Source organism: Leuresthes tenuis, unplaced genomic scaffold (assembly GCF_036924035.1).
Source record: "Leuresthes tenuis unplaced genomic scaffold, fLeuTen1.0.hap1 SCAF_24, whole genome shotgun sequence".
Taxonomy (NCBI): Eukaryota; Metazoa; Chordata; class Actinopteri; order Atheriniformes; family Atherinopsidae; genus Leuresthes; species Leuresthes tenuis.
In genome coordinates, this window is record NW_027325378.1 from 3243123 (window position 1) to 3260816 (window position 17694).

The 17694-nt window shown below is 42.0% G+C and overlaps 1 protein-coding gene across 2 annotated transcripts in view; it reads right to left on the bottom strand.

Moving 5' to 3' along the window:
* The window catches only part of tmem108 (transmembrane protein 108), a 54754-nt gene that overhangs the window by 14462 nt on the left and 22598 nt on the right, over window positions 1–17694 (bottom strand). For both annotated transcript variants that reach the window (XM_072378111.1, XM_072378112.1), the window contains exon 2: window positions 8076–8159. In XM_072378111.1, the coding sequence (XP_072234212.1) occupies window positions 8076–8115 (40 nt within the window). In that variant the 5' untranslated portion in view covers window positions 8116–8159. The remainder of the gene's footprint in view (window positions 1–8075; window positions 8160–17694) is intronic.

Here is a 17694-nt window from a genome sequence, read left to right on the forward strand (position 1 = left end):
GTTAGGAAACCAGTAAGGAGACCAGTTAGGAAACCAGTTAGGAAACCAGTAAGGAGACCAGTTAGGAGACCAGTTAGGAGACCAGTTAGGAGACCAGTTAGGAAACCAGTTAGGAAACCAGTAAGGAGACCAGTTAGGAGACCAGTTAGGAGACCAGTTAGGAAACCAGTTAGGAAACCAGTAAGGAGACCAGTTAGGAGACCAGTTAGGAAACCAGTTAGGAGACCAGTTAGGAGAGCGTTGCAGTAGTCAGGGTGGGAGATGAACCATGGCCTGCAGCAGGAGCTGGGGGGCATGTTGGGTCAGGTATGGTCTGATCTTTCTTATGTTTAGTAATGCAAAGCGGCTGAACGAGCAACAGAGATAATGTGATCTTTGAAGGTTAGTTGGTCATCAATCATGACACCCAAGTTTCTAGCTAGTTAGGAGAGCATTGCAGTAGTCAAGGTGGGAGATGACCATGGCCTGCATGTTCCTTTTGTCAGGAGACAATTCATCTGTTGCCATTCATTTTGTGTCTGCTGCGTTCAGATCTTCCAGCCAGGATGTTGGAGGTGTTGTGTGAGATTAATATTGAGACAAGACATGAAAAATAATCGTCTTTTCTTCCAAGGAAAGGTCTGACAGTCACACAGAGTGACAAACAGTCTGCAGAGTGATGCACAGGCAGTCTCTTATCAACACATTGTCCTGTTTTCTTACTCATTTCAGAAGTTTCTTATCGTTGTGACGCCTGCAGCTGTCACTTCTGCACTGTACTGTGTAGTTACAGCGCAGGCTGCCAGTGTGACGCAAACAGAAGCTTATCTTAAAGTCAACTGTGAGCACAGTGGAGACTACAGAAAGGCACACATCAAGACAGATTACCATCAGGTACAAGCACAGATCTAAAACAACTCTCCATAAGCAAAGGACACACATAATTCTGTATTATTGCCTCAGAACACGAGTAAAGTAATGATTCATTCATGAAGAAACAAATCAGGAATCACAGATTTGCTTTGGTCCTTGTTTCTATCTCCAGCTCCTAATGAAGAATTTCATGAGAATGAACTCAGTGATCCCACTCCTAACCTGATCTATTAACGAATAATTGGGCTGTGATTAATTCATGAATATATGTGAATCAATTATACTTAAACATGTGACCATGAATACTTAGACATTAGTTAGCATAATACATAATAATGAGGAGTTACGAAGACGTCCCTCATTACCTTGAACGCATCACAGAGGAGTTCTGTCAGTTATTGAAATTAATTTCCACCACTGAAAACACAACTAAGTCACGTAATTTATCATGAATAATGAGAAAGGTTCACTTGGCTGTAACTTGGTGTCCAAATTAATATGATTTTAGTTGTAATAATGCACTTTAATTCCCTGCTTAGTTTACACACCAAACGAACAAACTGTGTTGGACTGAAAAGACTCAGAAAAGGAAGATCAGAATCATTTCTTTGGTCTAAACAGCTGCTGTTTCCTGCAGATATATGTTACAACTTTAAGTTAAACGTTTGATTAAATCTTCAAAGCAGTTCTGAGATCTGAGTGAGATTAGATCTAATTATCATGGGATTAAAGGTCAAAATCATGAGGTAAAATCAGCGAGTCATGATCACGGAACGTCTCATTATTAATAAATATTAAGTCATTATTTGAACAACAAATGTTGCATTTTCTCAGGATTAAGTGGCTATTTTATGACAGATGATAAAGTTTTGATTTTATAAAACTCACCATGACGCACTACTGTTCACTGGCTGCTTTAGATTGACTCAGGACTCAGAAACACTGAGTAACGGCAGCAGTTAGTTCCTCATATTGTACTTATTTGATCCCTGGTGGCAACTTATATTATGTCTGTTATTTTAGATTACTACCAGCAAAAGTATTATACGAGTGGTAATTAACTACAAATACCTTAAAATAACCAAAACTGACACAAATAATGTGTTATTTATGGCACAGTGACTGTGAAAAGGACTGCGTCTGCTGTGAATACGTCCGATTTAGCTCATTTTAAGATTAAACTACCCATGTTTGATCATCTGTGGGGCTTATGTCATGCAGTCTGAACCCAGCGTGCATGACAAACACATAGTAAAGTGCTTTTAGCTACAGCTAAAAGGGAATTTATAAATATTTGGACCATTCACAACTGTGCATTGGCTTCTGAGCGTAAGGTTCAGATTCATTGAGAGGAAAAATGCCAAAATCAGGATAAAGTAGGTCATTCATAATGCTCATACCTGTTAGCACAACAGCTACTATTAGCACATTGGTCGCTGCTGCATAAACATGATCATTATTGCTTCACATAAATATCTAAGGTGAATATATATCTAAGTGTTAGACCATATCAGTGTTCTCCTCTCCAATCCTCTCCAAACATCAGTCATCATCACTGAAGCAGCTCAGAGACCAACGAATCAAACTTTGGTTGCACAGGATTACTACAGCAGGAGTTTCTTTATTTAAATAATAAAAAAAAGACTTTTTTCTGACTGTTACGACTACATTTCACCTGCTATTCCTATTCAGAGTTACACTGTAAAGTATGAAGGTGTTTTTTTAATGATTTTGCTTCTATCTGAACAATAAAAAGGCAAATTATTCAGCTGATCACTCTTTATCCTTAAACTAAAGATATGTGACATCTTTGTATGACAACACATCAGCTTTCCTCGTTTAGGCTGGTTTCAACATAAAAGCTGATACTTCCGGAGTTCATCCTCATGAAAGGACTCAGCAGCATCATCTTAACAGAGGCAGAATTCCTCTGGTTTGCTCTGGGGTGTGTCTGGCTGCCATTCTGGGAGGATTGTCTGTCCCATAGGGGGACAGACAGATAGGGCATATCCTGAGGACGTCTGGGACTACTGGAGGAGGCCTGGATGGGCGAGGAGGTGGAGCAGGGAGGGCTCTACAGATGTGAGCCCAGAGATAAGAAGCAAAGCTTTCGGGAACAGGATAATGGCTTCCTGTTTGAATGCGCCACAAATTGTTTGTCAGGTTACAGCAGCTTTGAACGTCTTTATCTGAGAATCGGACAGAGAGAGAACGGGAAAACAAGAACAACAAAGAGTCCTTGTGGTGTTTACTCGGGTAACGATTTACAGTTGCTGCTCTGACAGCAGAAACAGATCCAACAGGAAGGAGAGACATTAAACAGGAAGTTGCCTGGAATCTGGGGAAAACACTGATACGAATGCTGAAGTTATACAGCTCCATTACAATAAGAAACACGGCTATTTCCTTACAGAGCATTTCAACAATTCCATTAATGATGGAAGCTGTACAAACACCAAAAACTGTGCCAAGAAAACACAACTTTAGATACTTTCTTAAGCCTGAACCACATAAACCGACTTCTCGAGTTGTCATTTATTATCTAAAGAGCTGTCTTAAGAACACAGTTTGCACATTTGGAAGCAACACCCTGTCAGAGTCAGTCTCAGATGTGTCAACACAACAGCTTCACAATAAAAAGCATTGATTTACTGTAGGTGGAAGACAGGTGGATAAATTAAGAGCCAAAGGGAGGGAATGAACTTCCTATCCTGACAGCTATCATGTTGCCGGATCATCTGTCTTGCATCCCTTGTCTCGCCTGCAGCCTGAAGATGTTCAGGCACATCATCCCCTGCAGATGGCTCTTCCAGAAAGATAAATGAGAAACGTCTGAGCTGCACAGCGACGGTGGTCTCAGGTGGGCTTCTTGTCTCTGCAAACTCTACAAAGAAAAAGCTAATGAAAGTCCAGAGTGCCAGAGGAAACTCAGGCCTCAGCTGGACCTACGACTGACTGCAAGTCAGGTTTATTTGTAGCACATTTCATGCACAAAACAATTCAAAATGCTTCACATAAAATAAAAGCACTGCAGCAGGGAGCGGAAGAAGCATTAAAAATACATAAAAGAATATAAAGAGAATGAATAAAAACAAGCAACAGTTTAGATACATTAAAAGATCTTTAAAAGAAGAAAAGTTTTTAACCTGGATCACTTTCTTCTGAGGTAAAAACAGTTTTTAGTTGGATGGTATTATGTCCAGAGTGCAAGTTGTTGATTTCAGATGCTGAACTGTTTCCTCCAGGATTTTTAAATCAACTATATTAAATTGTGACACAATGTCAGAGTTATTTCTAGGTTTTAGAGACATATTAGATGAATTTTTGTCTAATTATTTAGATTTTTAGGCTAAAAAAGTTGGCAAATTCGTTGCATTTCTCAGTGGAGGTCTGAGTTTGACTGTTTTGGAGGATTTGTGAGTTTTTCAACCACAGCAAACAGAGTTGGAGAATTGTTGGCATTCTTATTAATCATCTCAGATAAATGCAGCTCTCTGGCCTTGCACAGCTCCTTGTTATGCATTCTCTGTTCAGGTTTCTGACCGTAGTGGTGTTTCTCCGCGGTGTTTTCTGTTTGCTTAAGGTGCTCTTGATTCTTATCGGTGCAACAGCTTCCATTACATTCAACATTTTCAATTTGAAATGATCCAAAAATGATCCAGAAATGATGGTGACATAGCTCTGGCCTCCCTCAACTGAGCACTTGTACCTCTTCTTAACCTTCTTACTTTTCTTGAGTAATCAATAAATAAAATAAAATACAGAAATGGTCCAGAGGGTGACCTCGAAGGTGGATGCACGTCCTTCCAGTTCCAAAAGATATTGAAGTTATCAACGAACTTAATCCCACGGGCGATGCATGCATTTGATAACCATGTGTCCAGTCTTCCTTCTCAGAAAGGAAAGACGCCGCGTGGACGATGATCCTCACACCATCTGGATGTGTAGACAGGATGGTCAGCATCATCATCTATCAGTTATATGCATCTGTTCCATTTTGTGTGGAGGTGTCGATTGCTTCTGTATTCCTCACCTTGGTTGTGGCCTTTAGGCTTCTCCTGATATTCTGCACAGCCCTTGGCTACGTTTTGGGGCCATTTCTCTTGTTTTTAATCATTTTTGCATTACATTCATTGCCACACATTCTATTTGGAGTCAGCGGATCGTATCTATTATACAATGAGACTTCAGCTGAGTGCTGGAGGTTTAGGTTTCGCGCTGGGTTTACCTCTGTGATGGACAACATGAGACCAGGTCCTGGCTCCAGGTTCCAGGTCACTATTCCAGTAGGAGATTTACCAGATATTTCAGTGTCATTTGGACACATCCAGGGAAGCGTGCCGGCCAGGTCTGCAGTGTGAGGCTCCACATCAGTTGCTCATGTATAAAGATGTATATAAATGGATGAAATTAGATAACCCGGTTACCCTCCTCACAAATGGTTCTCCAACGAAGGTCACTCCAAGAGCAGCTGTGTAATGGTTTGCAACGTCTCAACAATGCCTACAGTTAATTCTAAGCAAGTGTCTTGCCTCGCTTAAAGAGCTCTTTAGCAACTTTTCTGGTTTAAATGAGAAATATTTTGTTTGAAGGTAAGAAAACGTCGCAATCCAGAAATAAAGAAACCAAATCCTCACAGAAAAAGGGGCCATGCAGCAAGGCAACAACGCCACTCTTACTTAACTATTTTGAATTAGCAAATCCAAATCTTCACCTTAACCCCCCCCAAAACAACAAGGAATTAACTTCTAATTGTCATAAGAATAACTGCATGTGAAGTGAAATGTAAATTGAAAATTAAAAATGGAGCCCATAAGGGTGACAGTATAAAAATAATGTATTTTAGCCCAAACCACAATAATTTTCTAATCCTAACCAAGTAATGTTAGTGCAGAAACCCAACCAAGAAGGGATAACATGAAGGCTCCACAGCCGGCACAGGAGCTATAATAGAGTCAATAAATTCCTCGCTTGCACGAGTGTTTTGCAGCGTTTCAGTCCTCTTCTTGAGCTGCGTTCTCCTCACAGAGAGTCTCACTGATAATGCAGGGTTAGGAGACATTGTTCTGTCCGATTCTCTCTGCAAACAGGAGGGCTAATACCTTCTACAAGTATACACTTAAAAGAAAAGGAATAAAAGAATAGAAAGAATAAAATCATATCCAAGACTTGTGGAAAGAAGCAGAATGATTTAAAAGCGAATAAAGCAGTAAGCAGCAGGAGGAAGCAGAGTCTGCACGTTTCAAAAGAGGATTTACCAGGTAAAAGAAACAGAGTCTCTAAAATAAGGTGGTAATCTAAACTCTAAATCCATATCTTCCACTCAGGTTTTCTCTTTCTGATTGAACTATTACATCATGACCTGCTCCAAGTCTGCAACAGCTTAAAGCACTGCTCACAGCAGCAAAGGTTTACCACTTCTGAGGGATTGAGGCAGATTTGTCAGAGACAGCCAGTGGCTCATATGCCCCGAGGTGGTGTTTGGGTGTGAATACCAGACATCATCAGCTGTTTTCTCTAACTGTCGCTCTAAATCTGACCGCCATCTTCCATATTCATGTGACATCCGACACTGGTACACTGCCAGAGCTCTGTGCATCATCCCCAGTGCAGGCGTGACAAAAGGTGAGTGGAAGCACCAGAGGATCAACAATAAGAGACGTCTAAAAACTGGAGCTCAAGTGATGTTTACCTGTGGTTTTAGGCGGGTTAAAATAAGGTGGAAAATAAGGACTTTTTCATGGACTAAACATGGATGAAGCCTAAGTTTTTTGTCATTTGCTTGAGGTGTAATTGTAATGCATTTGTCCGTCCATTGTCAGTATTCTTAAGCCCAGAAATGCTGCTTTATCTGCATTTAATGCTCATGTAGTGTAGTATAGATGCCTAAGTGTAAGCAGCATTTTCTGACCTCAACCAATTAAAAAACGCTCCAGGCAGCAGGAACAATCACAGTCGCCATCTTGTCATGCTTCAAACTATCTGTTTTTGTTTTTCCATGTAACAAAAGTAAAAAAAATGGACATTTGTATGACTTTATGCTCTGCTTGGAGCACTTAACTGATCTGGTTAACTTGTGACAGCAACAGTCAGACACAAATACAAGACTCATAACCAGCCATGGAGCCACGGTTTAACTGAAAAACTTACCTTGTGATTATCTTTGGCCATTTGCTGCTTAGCTTTATTCATTTTTAAGTCACTGGTTGCACAACAACTTGTTTTTCTGCTCTCCTCTGAATCTCTGACCTTTTTACACAAACAGTGGCGTCATCACGACCACACGGAGCAAGACTCGTAACCCCGGAAACCAAGTAAACGGAGGAGATTCGTTGCTTTCTGTGGTGCTGGTGCATCATTTTCAGTTTGAGGCTTTTATTATCTTCTTAATGTGTTGTCGGCTTTTCTTCCTGCTCTTTTGTTTCAGCGAGTCTTTTTTAGCTTCTTATTGTCTATTCTAGCCCTCTTTTTTACATTCTGTTGAGTTTATTTCCTGTTTATGATTCACACCAGTCAGCCATTTTGCAGTTGTTATAATGATGAAGAAATGCTGCAGCGATCTCTCGATATAGTCAACGCTACAGTGAAAAAGAGCTGCCAGCTAACACACAACTTGCTCATTTTGTGATTACGTTCATCAGATAAATACTTCCAGGGTTTCTTTGCTCTTTGCCAGCTCGTTGTCACTGTCCCTGTGTGTCCGGCTTTCTGGACCACCTGCCTCAGCTGTGTCTTCTGTTAAGTTTTTGCCATCAAAGCATAAAATATTCATTTTCATTTGCTACTATCCTGCCTCCTGCTGTGAGCCTCCATTTGGATCCTCAACTCACAGCAATTCGCGCTCACACTGACGTTTCCATGACTAAGTAACAATACTGTTTTCTGTGTTCCTTGGCAGATCCTCGTTTTTGGTTTTTGTCACCAGCCCAATCTGCAGGTTAGTTAAACCCTTTGGATTTAGTTTTTGGATATGCTGCCCAGCAGTGTTTCTTGTTATTTGTTTTAAAGTCATACTGCAGTGAAACTGACCCGAGCTCATTATATCCAACCTGGAAATGGTCTTCTTCGTCATTTTGTGGCGCAATTTGAGTTATTTGAATATATGAAGTGCTATACTGACATGTTATATTAGGATATAACATCTCTTTGCATATGAAATGTCCTCTAGGACGCCATCGATGGTCTCGCTCCCCATCCAGCCCCCTCACTCTCAGTTTACTCACTCAGCAGCTGGCAGCGCAGGACCTGCAGGCTTGTCTTCATGGTATCATATGATCCGGCTCCTCCTCCACAGTGGTCATGGTTCTCTACAGAGGAAAGAAAGGGAAGATGAAGCTCGGTTTTCGACTGTTAAAATCACATTCAGGTCATGGGCAGGCATCGTGTGCTCTGCTGTGATTACGTATGGGCAGGCTTTAGCGAGACAGACATGGAAAAGGCTGAGGGGTTTGCAGAGAGTCCTGCTTAAGTGTGACCGTTTAATTCTTGTAGCGACTGCCGCACATCGGTTGCACCTCTCTAACTACACAAAGCTTTGCTATGAAATACCAGGTGGGACTGCAGTGTCTTCAAATCAAAGCAGGCATCCGGCAGGCTGTGCCACTCAGTAAAACCAATTATGGAGCATCAAACACTGACCAGTAAGTGTTATTCTGAGACAGAACTGGAGTGCCCAGGGGCGCTCTTTAGGAGAGTGACTCACTGATGGCCTTCAGTTAAATGAAAGGCACCTCCTCTCACCTCTGGAGGTGTGTGTGCATGTGTTGAAGAACCGCTCACACTATTCACTCCTCACTATACACGACACACACTCACACCTCTTCAGAAAGGTCTAAAGTTAGCACCCCCCACTCTACCTGTGAATAATCTGAGTGTAACATGTGAAATTGGATTTGCGCCCCCCTGCAGGAGGAGGACTCTGGTTGCAGACAGCCTGTTTCTGCAGGAGATGTGTGACAGGAGGGGGGTGGACAACAAAGGCAGAACGCTGATCCCTTCATAAGCCTTTATATCTCATAAATGAAGCAAGAAGGTAAAACACTGCATCTGAGTCATCCTGTTTATGCTGCTGTCATCGTGACGACCTTTTAATGCCCGTAAATATGTGGAGCAATGAATATGAAAGCTATTTTGTTCTGGTTGAAAACATAGTTCACAGACGAGGTAAAACAAAACCAAGAAAAGCAAAGCTAGCAGCAGCAGCTATGTCTCTGTTCCAAAGACGTGCCTTTCAGCCTGAACGCTGTCATCCTCTTTCAGGGAAAAACTTTGAAAAGCTATTTGTTGGAAGTCTCGTTCCGGTTGTTATAAATCTTCTAAAAATTAATCTGTGCACGTGGAAAAAATGATGACTCAACCTCCACCCATGAATATGCTAATCTGACCCCATCCTCATCTCGGCCCACCATCAGCATCCCTGTCTCTGCTACGCATTGATAAGCTGTAATGCTGATGTAGCTACAATTCAGAAGCTGCTACCTCCAGCTCAGAGCAGCCATCTAGCCTGGAGCCCCCAGAGCTAGAGCTCCTGAGATGGAGCTCATGGAGTCATGCCAGTTAACTGGAAGCTCCTTCGCCCCGGTAGCTGCTTGCTCAGGGAGTGCTAGGCTAGCCCAGGAGCTAGCAGAGTGACATCTATAGCCAAGCGTCCTTCTGCTGTGCTCACTCTGAAAGCTTGAACCAACTTCTCCTCAGCTTGCTAGCTTCTCATGTCATCTGTCCCTCACAGCACATGCAAATTAGCCGTATAGCCCCACCCTGCAATTAGTCAGGATTGGTTTGTGCTGATTTCTCCTAAATAGCCGACACAGCACATACAGGCTTGTCCGACCTTTCTGAGACTGTGGCTGCTGCTCTGCATATTCAAACCTCAGCAATAGCACTGATGGTTGATTTTACTCATGAAAAGGTCATGTTTAAAATATCAAAAAGTTGATTTTTAGCAGAAAAACACCGATCAAACTGCTTTTTTCTAAGCGTGTGTGACCACTGGCAAGTTTTCCTACATCAATAAGCTCTTATTTAATTACATAATATATGACAGGCCAGATCTGGGGATCATTATGACTCTTCAATGCCTCAAACATCAAAGAAGAAATCCTTAGATGATGAGTTGCTAAATGTCTCATACCCAATCAAGCATTCTGCATAAACTGGGGGTATCCTCACTACTGTTTCTTTGATGTTAATTTCATTTAAATGTCAAGTTGTACATAAAATAATCTAAAGAAATGTAACAGCCTTCTAACGTGTCACTCAGTCATGAATAAATCAACCACTTAAATATCATTTAAGACTGTCTTATGTGACAGACTCTTCACTTAGCGCAGTGATCCCCAGCCACCAAGCGGGGAGAAAAACATTGATGTTGGCCTATAGCATCAAATGATAATTGTTCCCTAATGACATTGAACACAACATTTTGTGCCATGACTTGAACGCACCACAGACCAGCTTCACTGGAACATGCTTCTGTGTTGTTGTCTCTTATTATCTCTTGATACGATTGTCTCCCACTGATTCAGGGACTTTGCTGAGCTGCAATTGTTTAGTAATTCTAGGAAAAGACGTGTTGTATGTATATGAGCAATTACGTATAAATATAGCTACAGTGGTTTAGTCATAGCTTTGATAATGCTTCTGTAATAATACGCTAATTAGCCAAGTGGTCACACTGAAAGCAGCTGTTGCAAGGTGTTGCTGCTCGCTGTGGAAAAATAAATGATGACTACTCGTGCTGAGCTTTCAAAAATACTTGTACAAAGTATTTTAAACATATGCTAAATGGTTTTGTGGATAGAAAAACATACAATATACAACATATAATAAATTAGAAGTCTTCAGAATCGAATAGTTTCTTAGTTTGGGGATTAAAAGCGCCGACTGAGCAGTTGTACAACAACAGAGTCATCACTGCACAACACAGAACATAGCAGGAAATTAAACAGTCATAAGTATGAAATAATGGCCTCAGCGTTTTATGTCATTGCAAACTGCAAAGAAACTGTTTCTTCTCCTGTCTCGAGGTCTACTGATCCATAAGAGAAACAAAGAAGAGAATGATTGAACACAAAGGGGATAAAATAAAAGCTACACAAGCTGTAAAGAAACTTTAAAGTGACATATACCCTCAATTTTGCCCTTCCTCTAAGTGTTAGGAAAATAAAAGAAAAACAACAGAGATGATGGCATCTTTGACTGCACCAGTGTGGGCTCAGCTGGAATATGTTGCAAAAAGAGGCTGCAAGAATAAAAATAAGTTCTTCCCAGCTTCATATCTGTAGAAATGACACAAGCTGTGACTACCAAACACCGAACTTAGCATGATGCTGCAGTAGCAGAATCTCTGCCACCTGACTCCTTCCCTGTGGTTTCATTTTTTCAGCATCATGTTCTTGGCCTAATGAGTTGAATGGCAGGGTGCAAATAGAGCAGCTGAGCCTCTCTACAGTGATTATGGCTCATCAACGCTGTCAGGCTCACAGACACTCCTTTTAATTTGCAGTGCACAAGGAATGAAGCTATGGGTAGGTGGAAGGGGGAAAGAGGATAGTGACAGGGGAGTGTTTCAGGTCTCCTGCGGTGCAAATGATTCTTAGTTGGGCGCTCGTGTGCAGGTAAAATAATAATGTGATGACAATCTGGGTCGAGGCACTGTCAAAACACAAGGAGTGACAGTTTTGCTGCTAAAAATGACTTGTTTGCAGGTGGAAACCCTGTAAAAGAGTCCTGCTATGGGGAATAAAGGACCTACAGAAGAAGAACTACATCCCAAAGCATGCAGAAAGTGAGGGAAAATAAGATAATCGTAGCTCTAGTGTTGTTTAAAGTGTTCTTATCTTAATTTATTAAAGATCAGAGTACAATCTGATTAAAAAACTTTAAAAAAGACATTTTGTGTCACTTAAACCACACATTCAGGTTTGTATTTGATTCCTGGTTAAGCTTAGAGGTCCTCTGTAGGATTTAGTGATATCTGGTGCTGATATTTCAGTTTGCAACCAACTAAATATCCCATTGAAACCTTCTGTATTGTATAAACTGACTATGAAAAATGCAATTGGCTCATACAAAAGCCAGGTTTGGTTTGCTGGGAGGAGGATGACCTGCACCATCTGTTGATTTGTTCTCAGGTAACATTATTCTACACCAGTGAAGGTTATGTAGCCAGTATTTCTGCCAGTAGTTTGCTCCAACACTTCAATCCCTTTTTCTAAAGTGATTCTAAAGCTTCTGGCTGCAAGTGAAAAGAAAGCCCTCCACGTATATCCCTGAAGACAGATGGATGTCAGCATTCCTCCCTCGGCCAACAACAGTGTTAGCAGCAACAACACTCGAAATGTGTATTAAACTGGGTGTTTGTCCAAATGAGGAAGGAAAAAAAGGAGGAAAAACATTTCAACCCTTCGACAAACAAGAAGCAAAATACACCAAAGTAACAATAATGAAAGGATTTACAGGTGAAACTGTGGCACTTTGCACGCAGCTGCCTCGCTTTCAACTGGAGAGGGGAAAAAAAAAAAAGTTGCATGGCAACTGACATGCACGCAGACGGCAACCATCACCATAGCAACCTTAATGGTACATTAGAGTATATTCAGAATCATTAACAAGGACATTTTGGGGCTCAAACAAAATTGGGAAAAAGGTTTGGAAAGTCTCCCCCACCACAGACAGGATAAAAAATCCTGCAACAATCTGCTTGTCTCAGGGACTCAGAGCGGGTTTTGTATTTGTAAACCTGCTGACAGGCTCTGGTCCCTGAAACTCCCGGGTTGCTGTTCTGAATAGTGTGTCTGGAGGGGGTTCAGAGTAAAGGCCACAGCCAAGGTCACCCAAGACGGCAGAATGAAATAAGCCTGTCACTCGAGTGCTCTGTGGCCACCGGCCGCAGGGACAACAATGCTTTTAATTTTGGACTTCCTACTATTCTGCTGTCATGTATGGGGGGCCGTGGTCGCGGGCTGGCTGCTTGCCCACAGAGGCTGCAGCTTGAGAGCTTTTCCATAGCAGGAGAGGAGGAGGAGGGACGGGGGATGTGGGAGTTGATGACGACAGTGTGAACAACAGTGTTGTGCTCTCACAGTCAACTGATAACTGGACCTCCAACAACACACTCTCACGCTTTGGTTTATCTTTATTTTACAGGATGAACTGGTGGGAGCGTTCAGGCAGCATCTTAAGAGAAGCAGAGTGAAGAAAGGTGGAAAAGCTGAGGCTTGGAAGGACTTGGACAGGCACTTTGAGCCACATACAGTGACGTATAAAAACCTAGAAAACTAGCAAATGAAGCAGCGAGTCCTTCTCTGAAAAAAGCCTCTTCATCTTTGACCATTTCCAAAAGGATCGGCACAAACAGCCGTGTTGAGTTCATTGAATCAAAGCCCCAGCTTGGTGTGATCTCACCGAGTTTAGATCCATTTCAAGCACTCTCCTGCAAGCTGGGAGAGTTGCAGAGTATTCTGAAAAGCCAAATAGACCCATAGAATAGATCCATTCACTTTGTTTTATGAGAAAACTGAAGATTTCTTCACTGATATGGCTGTAGATAAATGTAAATTAAGTTATATTGAAGGCCAACAACAACTACCACAGTGTTGAAAGCTGAGTGTCACCAATTCAGTCTCAGACCAAATGTGAAATATGGTGACAATCTCCTCTTCTGACCCCAAGTTAAAGCAGTGAATAACGAAGAGTTTCTTCAGACCATTATGATTTAAGTGAAGTCGACCTCTCACATTCGGCATATAACCAGTAATCATGTCAATAATTTTAAACCGTTGGATATTTATATGAGTTTTTGTCATAATTTGCTTCTAAGGTACACACAACTATGTATGCAACAACCTCTGCTTTCCCTAATCCTCTCCTTCTTCGTCACCTATCCTCCAAATCTGCCATAAATACATTAACCTTAAAAGGAACATTTTAATCTTAAAAGGACAAAAAAACAAGCAAACTAACATCTAAAATAAATAGCTGCATGTTGCACATTCTCAAGAAGAAGAAGAAGCATCTGATAATATTTAATAATAATAATAATATTTAAGTGAAGTCGACCTCTCACATTCGGCATATAACCAGTAATCATGTCAATAATTTTAAACCGTTGGATATTTATATGAGTTTTTGTCATAATTTGCTTCTAAGGTACACACAGCTATGTATGCAACAACCTCTGCTTTCCCTAATCCTCTCCTTCTTCGTCACCTATCCTCCAAATCTGCCATAAATACGTTGCTACATTTAATAGAACCTTAAAAGGAACATTTTAATCTTAAAAGGACAAAAAAACAAGCAAACTAACATCTAAAATAAATAGCTGCATGTTGCACATTCTCAAGAAGAAGAAGAAGAAGAAGAAGCAGCTTCCCTCAGCCCTGCCCTTCCTTAGCGACCCAGGGGACGTGCACACTCAGGGCGTCCATATTTCCTTTGATGCTGTTTCACCCTTTGATGGAAATCTGCAAACATTGCCTGATAGCGCCGGGGCTGCAGTCTCGCTCAGCCCTGCACTCGTGATGATGATGCCCAAGCTGCTGCTGACTGTGGCTATAACTCAGGAGTCAGTGTTTACATCTGGGGGCATTGATATTGAACTTGTAAACCTGCAGCATGAACACGAGCTAGCTTGTCCCTTACTGTGCAACCAGGAAGCTGATCAGGGCTCATGAGTGCGAACAAATCCGTTGTAAAAACATTTTTCTTCCGTGGGAAGCTGGAAAACCAATAACAGCAGCTCAGAGCACCAGAGAGACTGCGGCTGACCTGTGGGGCTTTGATAACCTAATTATCGCGCCAGGAAACACACAACAACTGAATGATTACAAGTATTGATCGGATGCAATAACGGACCCAAATTAAATGCAAAAAGCAGGATTCCAGGTATCTCTCTAACCCTTCCAACCCCGAGGGAAGCCATTGGGCCGAGGTGCTGCACATTTGACAGCCGAGGCGGGATGAGGCGCTCCTGCTGTGTCATGAAGGCCGGCAGAGGTTGTGTCGGTTATCAGTCAGCACACCCGTCTCCCTTCAGGCCTTACTTGCAACACACCAGCCATTAAAAGATCATTAGGCTGCCAGCGTGCCGTTTCTCTGACAGTAAAGTAGAGACGCCCTCCCTGTGCCAGTCACGTGGTTAAACAGGAGAAGGAAACGGCGTGTTGAGCTACGGTTAAAGCTCGACTTGGACATTTAACACGACCACAGGCCTTGTCTCAGGATATATGCACAAGAGCGGACTAAAGTTATTGATTGAGTAACAATCTATGGGCTGTGTGTGACACATTCTGCTTCTTCAAGCTTTCTCACACATGTACGTCCAGCCAAGTTCACTAAAAAGACGTTGTGTTTAAGTTACTTGAATGGTTTATTTTGTTAGATGATGCTGCGGTTATCAGGATTTTAATGGAGCAGAGCAACAGTCTGGAAAAGTTTTAATTTTCAGTCACAGTTTCCGATGCTTTCAGAAGTCTAACAAGACTCGAGATCCATATAACGGAGTGAACGGGGCTTAGAGGATGCAGCCTCTAAATAAGGCATTATCTGTCTTTATTTCACCAATACTTTAAGAAGAATGAATGAATGAACGTGTGCTATAGCTCTGTTAGCTCATAGCTGCTGTGTTGTTGTTATTGGCGGCTATCGGGGGGCTTATAGAGGCTTTCTACACACTCGTCTCCTGGGATGATGTCATCAACACGCGCCACTGCAGCACAGTTTATTCACTCCGGTAAGAACGTCCATCGTACTCAAAGTTGTCGTCAAAATCTGATAAATATCCTGCCATGTTGCACAAAACTATCAGCAGCAAACTCTGTGTGAAGTTAGCCGACTGTCACAGAGCAGAGGTTTTAAACAATATGTTAAAGAAATTCTTAAATCTGAATATTTCTTCAACCGATTGTTTGAGTCCTTCTCTTACTTCTGGTAAACAACTGCTCCAAAATAACTTTCACAGTGATTATAACGCTTGGGTTAAAAGACACACGCACCAACATTTTTATTAAGGTGGAATTCCACACGATCCACACCTCGTTCAATCTTTGGTGTGAACACAAGAAGAAATAACTCCACCAGTAGAAATGCTGGCAGAGTGACTCTCACATGTCTCCAAGTCCAGCATTACACAGATCGATTTCTGTGCTCACTGAGCAAGCTGTCACTTCGAATCCATGTCTTGGCTTTACTCCTCGGGTTAACATATCGTATATGTCAGTTCTGAAAAACCAGGACAGTGCAGCATCAACGATGACACATTTGTCAATAGTCATTAATAGAGAAGGCGGCACAGCGTATGAGCATAAGCCAGAGTTAGCAACTATGCTACCGCAGATGTTACTTTGATGCCTAAATACTGAATCTCAGTGCATCTCATCCTTTCTGCACATCAACACTGTTGCTGTATTGGATGAATGAATCCGAAACTGGTTCAGCGAAGAACTCAGAGGCAGCTGAGTAGAGCAGCAGCATCGGCCTCTTCATTACGCAGCTCGCACAGTGACTCAAGCAATTAATCTAAGGATTTGTGACCCATATGTGGGTGTGTGAACACATCTGAGACACAAAGAGATAAATGGTGGCCGACTAGAACTCCTGCCGTTTTGCACAGCTGCCCCGGAGTCCACTTATAAGCAGAGAGTTTGCCAGTATGAGCTTCCTTTTCACTCCAGACCTGTGTGAAATCCTCCGAAATGGGTTCATTTCAAAGTCTTACATCGGCGCTCAAGTCCTTTAGGGTCAGTAAAGGTCGTGAGCGAAATACAAGCTGAGGTTTTTTATATTCTTTTAAAGTCTGTAGGCAGTCAAGCGAGAACAAAATCATGTCTCAAAAAAGCAAATATCAACCCAGGTCTCCTTTTTAAGGAGTTAGGCACGACTCAAATCCAAGTCTTCGAGGAGTTGAGTCTTAAATGAGGACAACAGAGTCTAATTAGAGTCTCAGGCACTCATTTTATTGACTAAACCGTCTCAGGTCACGAGTCCTTTACGTTTCACTGCAATCAAAACCAGGCCAGGTCTCAAGAAACTTAAAAAAAAAGGAAAGTAAAATCTCAGACCCATGTTGAAATCCTCAGAGTCTCGATGTAATCGAGTCTTAAGAGAACCGCAAGTCTTGGTCTAACTTAACTAAAGTTAAGTGTATCAGTATGTTGGCAATACTTTAACCTGTATTTGACTTAAGTGTGACTAAAGTTTCAGTTTATGAGGCAGGCAAGTTGTCGGTAAATTAAAAGAAGTGGAATTCCAAGTCCTCGTTTTGTTGGCCTAAGTCAGGGAAGTCCTCGAGGGCCGCTGTCCTGCAGCCTTTAGATGTTTCCCTGCCTCAGATCAATGCACCATTAGCAGGCTTGTGCAGAACTTAACAATCTTTTGAAGAGAGCCATTTAATCGGAATCAGGTGTGCTGCAGGACAGCGGCCCTCGAGGACCGACTTTGGACATCTCTGACCTGATTCTAAGTAAGTCTAAGGCACCTCTGCTCAAACACATCCCCAGAATCAACATGGTTATCCAAGCTGAGCCACTCTGGAACGGGAAGGGGGTGCGTTGAACTACCCGACAGGCCTATGGACTAACCTCGGACCCAGCGAGCAGCTGCACAAAGTCAAATCTTCATTTTAAATATTCTGTGAGGGCCTCAAGGCTTCAGGGAGTCTTATCCCAAGAAAGCAATTTCTCAAAGTAGAAACATCAAAGTCTAAAACTATCAACTAAATCCGATTTGAGTCTGAGTTTTGGCAAGTACCGACATGTTCTGTGCGTTTCCCACCATAGAGGGAGGTCAGACTCCCTGTGGGAAGTCATTAAAGCCACCTACAGATTGAGATACTGTGTGTAACAC